This window comes from Brachionichthys hirsutus, chromosome 16 (genome assembly GCF_040956055.1).
Source record: "Brachionichthys hirsutus isolate HB-005 chromosome 16, CSIRO-AGI_Bhir_v1, whole genome shotgun sequence".
NCBI classification, from domain to species: domain Eukaryota; kingdom Metazoa; phylum Chordata; class Actinopteri; order Lophiiformes; family Brachionichthyidae; genus Brachionichthys; species Brachionichthys hirsutus.
The window spans coordinates 11917204-11930182 of NC_090912.1; the positions used below are offsets into that span (position 1 = coordinate 11917204).

A 12979-nucleotide genomic window follows, 5' to 3' on the forward strand; every position below is an offset into this window, starting at 1 on the left:
TTGAACGCGCCTTGAAACGGCACAAGGACGAAGGCGCGGTCGGAGGAACTGTGAAATACGAGCGAGTCGCTATTAATAACTTCTCATGTGTTCAACCTCGTAGGTTGATCATTAAAATTTAATTCGTTATTTCTAAAAGCTATCATGTTTATTTGTTAAGCGTTTGTTTTATAGCGCTCTTATTCTCTGTGTAAAAAGAGGCTTTTATTTTGTAGGAGCATAAACATCACGTCCCTTTTGGGTTTTGTTTCTTCCTGTTGATACATGTAGCCGCTGCCGTTCCGCTGTGCTAAGCTATCCAATAAAGCAGCATGAGAGGCTAAAGACAGCACGAGTAGAATATTTGTTCTTCTGCACTCCAAGCGGCTCTTTCCTCGACCTGCACGCCTTAACATTATTAACAGGAAAACGTTTACTGTACGTACTATATATTTATATTCCTCAAACAAATGTTTAGTTCTGAAAACAGGTTTTGATCTTTGGTTTCATTCTATAATACTGAAACAATCTATTTAGATTAATGCCTGACTGTTAAACGTGTATAAAGTGTGTGGTGAGGGGATTTACAGCCTTAAAACATTTATGTACATGTATAATAATAAAATAAAATAAAAGATGACTACATTGCGGATTTCACTTATTGCGGGTTGTTTTTGGAACGTAACCCCCGCGGAAAATGAGGGACTACTGTATTAACTTATGCAGTACCATTTACGTCGAAAGACATCTAAAGATGTTGATTAGGGTTTGTTTTTTTTAGCGGGGCAGCCAGTCATCACTTCTTAACTCATTGCTGCTGTTTTGCCTGGGTTTTCTTTAAAACACCAAAAATATTTATTTCATCCCAAACTACCTGTAAAAGCATGCTAACAGTGACACAGACCCCTAGATCACCATTCGTTTTCAACTATTACCGATTATGAACCACGACTACTCCTCAAAGCTTATGGTGCCATCAAAGCCGTGGAAGCTGAAGGGTTCCAGCGCGGGGCTGCAGGCGTCTTGGGCCAGGCAGGCCATCCTGTTGTGATCACAGCTGTTCTCTTTGCCTGGTTCGATGTACACCCCGTCAGCAGAGTGGATGGATGGGTCCTCGTCAAAATAGTTGTGTGGCCGCAGCAAGACCCCGCCCCCATTACCCACTGTAACTGTGTTTGGGATGTCCTCGGCATGGGGGATGTGGAGGAAGCCTGCGGTTACCCAGGCAACCAGGTCCTACAGGCACATTTTCATGAGACGGAGAGTCAGTTTTCCCATTTCAAATTTACGCATATTTGTATTATCTCTAAATATGCATAACAATTTCATCCCAACAAACCTCATTCTCAATGCTTTCGTTGTCCTCAATGTACTTGCTGAAGTCAACAGCGGGAGTCCAGATGTTGTTCTGACTGTACAGGCTGCTGCTGGTCTGCTCCAAGTCCTTATGTTTAGTAATGGCGACCTTGTACCTGGAGACAAAGACGAAATCAATCAAGCTGCGCAGAATCGCTGTCTGTCAGGAAGCTCCTCCTCCATAATACACACTGCTTTCTATTTGATAATCGGCCACATCGCTACATGAAAAGCAGCGTTTCTAAATAGAACCAAGTAAATCCAGATGTGAAAAATCCTCCATTAAGGACACAGCTCCTTTTGTTTGGGTTAGATCTGAAATATAACAAGGAATATGTCCACATCAGTTTTACAGCGATAATAGTCTGTAGATGCAGTAGTCAATAGTACTAGTTCTAAAATTGAAGGATAAAACAAGGCGGCACGGTAGCGCGGATGCCTCACGGGAAGAGGAACCGGTTTGATTCCTGTCTGTGTGGAGTTTCAATGTTCTCCCCGTGTCAGGATTCTGCTCTTCCTGATGCGTCTCTCTCTGTGTCTGAGGGATCGTTGCTGGGTGTCAGCTGGAGCCGGATGCTGATTCCAATCGGGCCTCATTTCCTCACCTGCTCCAATAAAGACTCTGGCTCTTGCCCCACGCCTTGCCGGATCGACAGCGTCTCCCAGAGCTCCTGACTCCATGTGCTCGTCGGCTCCCTGGCTCCACGTCACACCCTGTTCCTGTGTCGTCTCCTCGGCAGTTCTGCAGTGCCTCCATGCCGACGCCCTCCCAGCTTGTCTTGGCACTCCGGCTGGATTCCGGGGAGTTGCCGACTTCATCGAGTCTTCCTCCTGAGTTCATTGCTCCTTAGTGGGCGATTAAAACCGCTCAAACCCGCATCGTGTGTCGTGCCTGTTCAGAGCGTCCCATTCTGCCAAGCCCCCGTGACACCCCGTGTCCGTGTGGGTTCTCTCCGGGTTCTCCGGAGATTGGCAGACCGGGGTGGTGGTCCCTCTTTATGAGAAGGGGGACCGGAGGTTGTGTTCCAACTATAGAGGGATCACACTCCTCAGCCTCCCCGGTAAGGTCTATTCAGGGGTACTGGAGAGGAGGGTCCGCCGGATAGTCAAACCTCGGATTCAGGAGGAGCAATGTGGTTTTCGTCCTGGCCATGGAAATGTGGACCAGCTCTACACCCTCAGCAGGGTCCTGGAGGGTGCATGGGAGTTTGCCCAACCAGTCCACATGTGTTTTGTGGATTTGGAGAAGGCATCTGTCCGTGTCCCTCGGGGAGTCCTGTGGGGGGTGCTCCGGGAGTGCGGCGTGTCGGACCCCCCTCATACGGGGTGTCCGCTCCCTATATGACCGGTGCCAGAGCTTGGTCCGCATTGCTGGCAGTAAGTCGGACCTATTTCTAGTGCGGGTTGGACTCCGCCAGGGCTGCCCTTTGTCACCGATTCTGTTCGTAACTTTTATGGACAGAATTTCTAGGTGCAGCCGGGGCGTTGAGGGGGTTCGGTTTGGTGACCTCAGGATTGGGTCGCTGCTTTTTGCAGACGACGTAATCCTGTTAACTTCATCAGGCCGTGCCCTCCAGCTCTCACTGGATCGGTTCCAGCCGCATGTGAAGCGGCCGGGATGAGAATCAGCACCTCTAAATCCGAGGCCATGGTTCTCAGCCGGAAAAGGGTGGAGTGCACCCTCCAGGTCGGGGAGGAGATCCTGCCCCAAGCGGAGGAGTTCAAGTACCTCGGGGTCTTTTTCACGAGTGAGGGAAGGATGGAGCGGGAGATCGACAGACGGATCGGTGCAGCGTCTGCAGTGATGCGGACTCTGCACAGATCCGTCATGGTGAAGAGGGAGCTGAGCCCAAAGGCGTAGCGCTTGATTTACCAGTTGATCTCCGTTCCTACCCTCACCTATGGCCACGAGCTTTGGGTAGTGACCGAAAGAACGAGATCCCGGGTACAAGCGGCTGAAATGAGCTTCCTCCGTGGGGGGGCTGGGCTCTCCTTTAGAGATCGGGTGAGAAGCTCAGCCATCCGGGAGGAGCTCGGAGTAGAGCCGCTGCGCCTCCGCGTTGAGAGGAGCCAGATGAGGTGGCTCGGTGATATGTTAAAGTCTCTATCATTGTTTCTTAAGTATCAAACGCACCGAAATGAAACAGGCAGACTCTAGATTTATTTTTCCCTCGGCAGCACAGACCCTCCTGGCCTGGCGCCATCTTGCTTCTTTTTCTTTTCTCTCCTGGGGCCCTCTTTTATTGACAAAGGTCATGACTCCTCCCATTGACCCGAGTGACATCATACCTTCTTCAGAGTGCACAACAACATTGCTGCCCACCAGATGGGGCTGTTCTTCTCAATAACAGTTTAGATCAATGAAAATATGTGATTAACCCTAACACTCAGGCATCGATTCAGGATGCCTCCTGAACGCCTCCCTGGTGAGGTGTTCAAGGCACGTCCCACCGGGAGGAGACCACTGGGAAGACCCAGGACATTCTGGAGAGACTATGTCTCCCGGCTGGCCTGGGAACGCCTCGGGATCCCCCCGGAAGAGCTAAAGGAAGTGGCCAAGGTTCCAACTTGTTATCCTCTCTGTGCGGAGAGGATATGTTCTGCCAGTGTCTGCGTGGGTTCTCTCCGAGTCCTCCGGCATGATGGGAAAAAGAGTCCAGAAGGAGTATTGTAGTACGTTCTGGAGCAGCAAGCTAGAGCAGGTTTGGCCCCTCTGATCCGGAAGCCCTGTTTACTGTCTCACAAGATCCAATAGTCTATTGGAGGCGAGGTCTGCAATCTCTGATTGTCGATTTCTAGTTTCTATTGTTTCACCCGGTTATTTCGCCGCTTGTCGCTTCTCTCCAGAACTGTCGTCTGAATACACATTTATGGGATTGTGTGGCGTCTTCCTGTCCTGTCAGGGAAATGTCTGCCGTGAAACACAACCACTGCCTGGCTCCACAACGTCCATGTCTACACTCATTGTTGCTTTCCGGCCAAAGCAAGCACAGCCTCTAATTTTCAGCGCAAGTATTAAAAGAAGTGTTACCCCAAGTTCAATGTGAGTGCCCAAGAGGATATAATAATAGATACTCCCACAACTATTACGAAAGTACATCTGGTCTAGCCAACTTTAAAGATCCCATATTCTACCATTTTTCCATACGAAATATCTGTGACAGTCTTTGGTCAAAATAGCAAACAGATTCTGCAGGACAGCGTCCCTCATTTCTGTCTCAAACCGACGCTGCAGGACAGCGTCCCTCATTTCTGTCTCAAACAGATGCTGCAGGACAGCGTCCCTCATTTCTGTCTCAAACAGACGCTGCAGGACAGCGTCCCTCGTTTCTGTCTCAAACAGATGCTGCAGGACAGCGTCCCTCATGTCTGTCTCAAACAGATGCTGCAGGACAGCGTCCCTCATTTCTGTCTCAAACAGATGCTGCAGGACAGCGTCCCTCATTTCTGTCTCACACAGATGCTGCAGGACAGCGTCCCTCATTTCTGTCTCACACAGATGCTGCAGGACAGCGTCCCTCATTTCTGTCTTAAAACAGATGCTGCAGGACAGCGTCCCTCATTTCTGTCTCAAACGGATGCTGCAGGACAGCGTCCCTCGTTTCTGTCTCAAACAGATGCTGCAGGACAGCGTCCCTCATTTCTGTCTTAAAACAGATGCTGCAGGACAGCGTCCCTCATTTCTGTCTCAAACAGATGCTGCAGGACAGCGTCCCTCGTTTCTGTCTCAAACAGACGCTGCAGGACAGCGTCCCTCATTTCTGTCTCAAACAGATGCTGCAGGACAGCGTCCCTCATTTCTGTTTCAAACAGACGCTGCAGGACAGCGTCCCTCATTTCTGTCTCAAACAGATGCTGCAGGACAGCGTCCCTCGTTTCTGTCTCAAACAGACGCTGCAGGACAGCGTCCCTCATTTCTGTCTCAAACAGATGCTGCAGGACAGCGTCCCTCGTTTCTGTCTCAAACAGACGCTGCAGGACAGCGTCCCTCCTTTCTGTCTTAAAACAGATGCTGCAGGACAGCGTCCCTCGTTTCTGTCTCAAACAGATGCTGCAGGACAGTGTCCCTCGTTTCTGTCTCAAACAGACGCTGCAGGACAGCGTCCCTCATTCCTACCTCAAACAGATGCTGCAGGACAGCGTCCCTCATTTCTGTCTCAAACAGATGCTGCAGGACAGCGTCCCTCATTTCTGTCTCAAACAGATGCTGCAGGACAGCGTCCCTCATTTCTGTTTCAAACAGACGCTGCAGGACAGCGTCCCTCATTTCTGTCTCAAACAGATGCTGCAGGACAGCGTCCCTCATTCCTGTCTCAAACAGACGCTGCAGGACAGCGTCCCTCATTCCTACCTCAAACAGATGCTGCAGGACAGCGTCCCTCATTCCTGTCTCAAACAGACGCTGCAGGACAGCGTCCCTCATTCCTACCTCAAACAGATGCTGCAGGACAGCGTCCCTCGTTTCTGTCTCAAACAGATGCTGCAGGACAGCGTCCCTCATTTCTGTCTTAAAACAGATGCTGCAGGACAGCGTCCCTCGTTTCTGTCTCAAACAGACGCTGCAGGACAGCGTCCCTCCTTTCTGTCTTAAAACAGATGCTGCAGGACAGCGTCCCTCGTTTCTGTCTCAAACAGATGCTGCAGGACAGTGTCCCTCGTTTCTGTCTCAAACAGACGCTGCAGGACAGCGTCCCTCATTCCTACCTCAAACAGATGCTGCAGGACAGCGTCCCTCGTTTCTGTCTCAAACAGACGCTGCAGGACAGCGTCCCTCATTTCTCTCTTAAAACAGATGCTGCAGGACAGCGTCCCTCATTTCTGTTTCAAACAGACGCTGCAGGACAGCGTCCCTCATTTCTGTCTCAAACAGATGCTGCAGGACAGCGTCCCTCATTTCTGTCTCAAACAGATGCTGCGGGACAGCGTCCCTCATTTCTGTCTCAAACAGACGCTGCAGGACAGCGTCCCTCATTCCTGTCTCAAACAGATGCTGCAGGACAGCGTCCCTCATTTCTGTCTCACACAGATGCTGCAGGACAGCGTCCCTCATTTCTGTCTCACACAGATGCTGCAGGACAGCGTCCCTCATTTCTGTCTCACACAGATGCTGCAGGACAGCGTCCCTCATTTCTGTCTTAAAACAGATGCTGCAGGACAGCGTCCCTCATTTCTGTCTCAAACAGATGCTGCAGGACAGCGTCCCTCATTTCTGTCCCCAACAGATGCTGCAGGACAGCGTCCCTCATTTCTGTCCCCAACAGATGCTGCAGGACAGCGTCCCTCATTTCTGTCTCAAACAGATGCTGCAGGACAGCGTCCCTCATTTCTGTCTCAAACAGATGCTGCAGGACAGCGTCCCTCATTTCTGTTTCAAACAGACGCTGCAGGACAGCGTCCCTCATTTCTGTCTCAAACAGATGCTGCAGGACAGCGTCCCTCATTTCTGTCTCAAACAGATGCTGCGGGACAGCGTCCCTCATTTCTGTCTCAAACAGACGCTGCAGGACAGCGTCCCTCATTCCTGTCTCAAACAGATGCTGCAGGACAGCGTCCCTCATTTCTGTCTCACACAGATGCTGCAGGACAGCGTCCCTCATTTCTGTCTCACACAGATGCTGCAGGACAGCGTCCCTCATTTCTGTCTTAAAACAGATGCTGCAGGACAGCGTCCCTCATTTCTGTCTCAAACAGATGCTGCAGGACAGCGTCCCTCATTTCTGTCCCCAACAGATGCTGCAGGACAGCGTCCCTCATTTCTGTCCCCAACAGATGCTGCAGGACAGCGTCCCTCATTTCTGTCTCAAACAGATGCTGCAGGACAGCGTCCCTCATTTCTGTCTCAAACAGATGCTGCAGGACAGCGTCCCTCATTTCTGTTTCAAACAGACGCTGCAGGACAGCGTCCCTCATTTCTGTCTCAAACAGATGCTGCAGGACAGCGTCCCTCATTTCTGTCTCAAACAGATGCTGCGGGACAGCGTCCCTCATTTCTGTCTCAAACAGACGCTGCAGGACAGCGTCCCTCATTCCTGTCTCAAACAGATGCTGCAGGACAGCGTCCCTCATTTCTGTCTCACACAGATGCTGCAGGACAGCGTCCCTCATTTCTGTCTCACACAGATGCTGCAGGACAGCGTCCCTCATTTCTGTCTCAAACAGCTCTGTCAGAAACGCCTCTAAAAACGACAATGAAACGAAATTCATAGCGGGTACAAGCGCAGCTTCACGCTACCATGGTAACCAGTGAGGTGACTTTTTTCGAACACACTAAATCATTTTTGCCAGTTTCCGTCGGAACGTTACCACCAAAAATAAACTTTATCCACTCTTCATCTTCGACTTGTGCACATTCCACAGGTAGAGCGCATACACGGGTAGATCTTGGGACCCTACCCCCCCCCCCCCCCCGCCCCACTCTGACATCACAACAGGGAAGAGTGCTGCCAGACATGTTTCAATACTTGATTACAGAACTACGCAGATGGTTTAAATTAGCAGTTTTTGGGTTGGTAATGACCCGAAATCACCAAAATATCAGTGTAGAAACATGAGAAAAGTGATTTATTTTTCATAATATGTCCCCTTTACTTACTGTTTAAAAAGTGTGAGCAACAAATGAAAGAATGCCAGCTCACCTGGCCCACGACATGGCTCTCTCCTCAACCTCGCCCTCTGGGAGTGGATCTCCATTGAAGCTGTAGACCTGCAGCCTGTAAGATCGCTGGTGGCCCCAGCGGTTGGTCTTCGGACTAGCGACGTGGAGGTAACGGGGAATCTTGGTGCCATGACGCAGCGCAGCTTCCTGTAGAAATACCACAGCACAGTACTTCTACCGGCTTCAGACCTGGAAGGTTGTATCTGAAGCAACTGGACTTCTGTCTCCGGTTTAAAGAAGTTTTCCCTCTCGTTCAAGCAAGATGCTTCTTTTTTTCCGATTCCAGCGGGGTGAGAGACGACGAGGAGCGTCCTCACCGTGCAGGACGGAGGTTTGGACATAATGATGAATAGTCAAACTTGTGGCACCAAGTGGGTCGCCACAGCAACCCAACCTACTCCACTTCACCCTGTCCTTTGCATCGTCCTCCCCAACACCAGCCACTCTCATGTCCTCCCTCACTACGTCCATGTCTCTTCTCCTGGGTCGTCCTCTAGCCCTGTCCTTTGCATCGTCCTCCCCAACACCAGCCACTCTCATGTCCTCCCTCACTTCGTCCATGTCTCTTCTCCTGGGTCGTCCTCTAGCCCTGTCCTTTGCATCGTCCTCCCCAACACCAGCCACTCTCATGTCCTCCCTCACTTCGTCCATGTCTCTTCTCCTGGGTCGTCCTCTAGCCCTGTCCTTTGCATCGTCCTCCCAACACCAGCCACTCTCATGTCCTCCCTCACTACGTCCATGTCTCTTCTACTGGGTCGTCCTCTAGTCCTGTTCCCTGATAGTTCCATCCTCAGCATCCTTCTACCAATATAGTCCCTGTCCCTCCTCTGGACATGTCCAAACCATCAAAGTCTGGTCTTTGTCGCTAAAGACATACTTTTAACTTTCGGCAAGTTGTCATTAAACGAATAAGTCGTTAAGTGAGGACCACCTTTATAGTTATCTGATTTCGGAATTGTTTTAAAGTAAATTTTTTTGTCTAAGAGACAATTATTCATAATTTGTCTCCTACTCATTCATTCATCATCAGAACATGTCAAACAAATGGAGAACAAAACACGAGGAAAACGTCCTTCACTGTGGTTTTGATATTGTTGCATTATAATGTTGCATAAACACTGAACACACACACGTTAGCACAGACACACACTGTGTGGAACAATACCAGCATTATGTTTGAAAAATAACCTTATGGTTGGATAGAAAGACAATTTAAAACGGTCTCCATATCATTTAAGGGTTGAATGAGCTGCACACCACCTTCATCACATACCGTCCTTCAATCCTTTCTGTGTCTGTTAACGTTTGTTTGGTTGCTCAGCTTTATGTTGAAACAGGAAACGAGAGGACGGCAGACCTGTTCGGTTTTGAGCTGCTTCTCCACCAGCTGAGGGATCATGGCGTGACGGCTGGGCATCCATGGCATTGACACATTGGCATATTCCATGTCTTTAGTCTGGAAAACATTTTTCACTCCTGCAGAGCAAACAAGACAAAAAATATTTTGAATTTTTAAGTAAAATAAAATAAAATATTATTTTTGTGTTTACAATGGAAGAAAACAGATTTGTATACATTCTTCAACTGATAAATGCACAGCAAATTACAAGTAAGTCTTTAAAATGTATAAAAATGTGCGCTCTTCAGTTCATTCAAGAGATTCACCTGGTGCCTCACAATGCATCTGAAAATATATTGAAATCACGTTTTCGGTATACATAAACTGCCAGCTCAACTTTACTAAACTTGAAACTTAACACTCGGTCCACCAGAATCCTGCAACTACTAGGATGACCATAGCAGTCATTTTGACTGCTTGGACATTATTTATATATAATTTGGATTATTGTTATAATGATCAAAGAAAAATAGGTGTACAAAGTAAAAAACATCAGGCCACTAAATGAAAACTAAAATGATTGAGTGTTTTATTTATTTAATTGACACAACATAACGTCTCTGCAATGACCGCAAGCCAACTCCAACTGCAACAATTATCTCTGTGGAAAAATATCCTGCTTTCAAAACAGGTTGGAGTCATCAGTAGACCTTAACAATGATAATTATTAACTATTATGAACATTTAAAAATGCTGTGAGGGCAGCCAGCTGAAGACACTGTCCTGTTGAACTGTCCTAACCCTAACCCTAACCCACACACCACAGGTAACCTGCACCCCCCCATGTGCAGCTCCGACACACCACAGGTGTCACGGCCGTGCCGCTCTCCACGCCCACTTCCCCGCCTCCACATCTCCGCTCTACAATCAGCTGATTCCTGTCACCTGTGCTCCCTTCACCAGCTGCAGCGCATCACCAATCAGCCCTGGCCTTACATAACCCCAGCCCACACAACAGAACCCCGCCAGATTGTAGTGTCATGTTTGTCCTCTTTCCAGCAACCTCCCAGCACCTGCCTCCCCGTGTACCAACCATACTTGATTAGTGCCTCAATCTTTACGTCTGTCCGATTTGCTGAGAGAATGCAACACTAGAACTAGAAAACGACAATCAGAGATTGCAGACCCCGCCTCCAAAAGACGATTGGATCTTGTGAGACAGTAAACAGGGCTTCCGGATCAGAGGGGCCAGACCTACTCTAGCTTGCTGCTCCGTAACGTACTACAAGACTCCTTCTGGACTCTTTTTCCCATCATGCCATTCGTGTCCCTCCCTCTTAAAGTGGCAGTTTACAGCACAGGCACAATTCCAGATGTAAAAATAATTCTAGAATCTGGATCCAGATCCGGATCAACGCCATTCTCGGGGACGACCGAGCTACGGACAGAACCTTGCTTGTGTAAAAATTTCAAGTCGATTGGGTTACTAGTTTTTGAGTTATGCGCTCGGACAGACAAGCAAACAGACAGACAGACAGACAAACAAACAGACAAACAGACAAACAAACGCACCCAATTACAATACCCTCGCTTCCGCTTCGGCAAGGGTAATCAATTAGCTGACCCAAATTTCGGCCTCTTCCTTTAAACAATTTGAAGATAAGTTAAGTGATATACCATTACCCTGAAAAGGGTTCAGACGTTGTTGTACCATTATTATAAATTGTCAGATTGCATCGCTCTGCACAGCAAAAACATAAATAAATAAAAAATAAACCAATAAAATAATATCTTCCATTTTCAGTTTTGAGTGGTACTCACCCGACACATCCAGGTCCACCTTAAAATTGATAAAGTGCGTGTGAATGTTGCCCAGCACTTTGTCTGCCACCTGGTGGCCGTACTTCAGCGCACCATCCACCAGATATGACGAGGCGATGAAGCCCGTGGCGTGCACCTTGGCCTCCACTGACCCGCTCTGGTAGAAGACGAAGTCCCACATGTAGTCATAGTTACCGATGGCCGTGATGGTTCGGAACACCAGTGCGCTGTTCACCATCCCGCCGTAGGAGCGGTGGAAGAAGTCCGAGAAGTGCCTCCTCAGGGGCTGGCCCGTGTTGTGCTCGAAGATGCAGATGGAATTCCGAAATCTCATCGGTGCTTTTGTGTCGATATAGCGGTGTGTGTCCACGTACGTGGCGCCGTGAGGGCAATCCACGCCGCGGACAAGTTCGTGCGCGAAGCGTCCGATGCCAATGCTCGAGTCCAGAAACTTGGTCATGATCATCCCAGGAGTCGCTGAGCCGTACACCGACATGGCCTCTTGCACGCTCAGCTCGTAGATCATGCGCTCGCCCTTGAACCGGACATCGAACGCGCGCATGCCCGTGAGCGAGCTGAGTCCGAAGGCGAAGCTCCAGTCCAGATACAGGACGTGGTTGTTGCTGACGCTGAAGCGGTTGCCCTCCGCCTGGTATAGCTGCGGGCCAAGCTGCAGCGGCTTGTTCCTGGGCTTCAGCGAGTCGTAGTCCGCCGACTCCCGGTAAACGATCTTTTTAACGGCACCCGCATCGTATTTCACACTCAGTTCTTCGACAGAGTTAAAGTACTGGCCGTTATAAAACACCCGCGTCACCCTCCAGTCGGACTCGTTTAAACTTTTGTGATCGAGCAGCACCTCGAAGCCCACGGGATGGATGTACATCCCGTTGACGTTCCGGAAGAAAGAAATCCACGTCGTTCTGTCTCCGGTCTGGAGCCCGCGTGGCATCTGCTCGAACATGTTCAGATGCTTGTCCTCGTCCACGTCGAAGCTCTCTTTCAAGAGCCGCTTCAGTTTGAAGTAGACATTCTGCAGCAGAACCTTGAAGATCAATGCGTATTCTCCGATGGTGACCGTGCGCGCATGGATCGGCACGTCCGCGTGGTACCGCTCCCTGGTGACGTCTCTGTAGTATGTTGGCGTGGGAAGGGGCCCCACGACGTACTCCTTGACGTAACCTCTGGCGCCGTAGAAAACCACCACAGTCGCCTCTCGAACCGGCTTGGCTGCTTTTCCATCCAAGTACGCGAGCGCGTGCGCTTTCTTAGGCACAGATAGGTCTATTAAGAACAAAAAATTACCCGATGGCTTGGTGGTCTGGTTGCTGGAGATGGCCAAGTCTTTCTGCTTGCACATGTACTGCTGCACCTCCAGGTACTCTTCATGCGTGAGGTCGGCGAAAAGCAGGCTGCGCTCATCGTGTTTGCCCTTCAGCGGGTGGACACGCCGCGCGGAGCACTTTGGCGCGGTGTTGGAGTGGATCCCGATCAGGACGATGTTGAGAATGATGGAGGCGAGGACGAATATAATGAGCCCCCATTTCACCAAAGGGTTCATCCCGTGCTCGACCATTACGCGCGGCTTGGAGAAGGAGAGGAGTGCGGTATTATGAGGAGCAGCGAAGTGAGACGATTTTTGAAAAAAGAAACGACCCTCTTTTCCCACACCACTCGACACAGGATGTAACCCCTCCCCCCCTCTCAAATAAACAGCTGAACAGCTGTTAGATCCATCGAAACAAGCCAGCGGGATTTTACGCACGACGTTAAAAGGCTTTAACTGACATCCAATAAACGCAAAACCTTTGTAAACAAATGACAGAGAAGAG

General features: G+C 49.6%; 1 protein-coding gene across 1 annotated transcript; it reads right to left on the minus strand.

Annotated features, from left to right (window-relative positions):
- Positions 1–930: 930 nt before the first annotated feature.
- Positions 931–12723, minus strand: aoc2 (amine oxidase copper containing 2). The gene is made up of 5 exons (XM_068750199.1): positions 11151–12723; positions 9348–9466; positions 7971–8137; positions 1319–1451; positions 931–1215 (listed from the first exon to the last, which is right to left on the minus strand). Exons 1-5 carry the CDS (start codon positions 12721–12723, stop codon positions 931–933), a joined length of 2277 nt encoding a protein of 758 aa, XP_068606300.1.
- Positions 12724–12979: the final 256 nt, after the last annotated feature.

Excerpts from the sequence above, each read along its gene's own strand:
- aoc2 (XM_068750199.1), bottom strand. The coding sequence starts at position 12,723 with ATGGTCGAGCACGGGATGAACCCTTTGGTGAAATGGGGGCTCATTATA. Across the intron at positions 9,467-11,150 it reads GGTGGACCTGGATGTGTCGG|GAGTGAAAAATGTTTTCCAG; the intron begins GTGAGTACCACT and ends TTTGCTCTGCAG. Across the intron at positions 1,216-1,318 it reads ACGAAAGCATTGAGAATGAG|GACCTGGTTGCCTGGGTAAC; the intron begins GTTTGTTGGGAT and ends ATGTGCCTGTAG.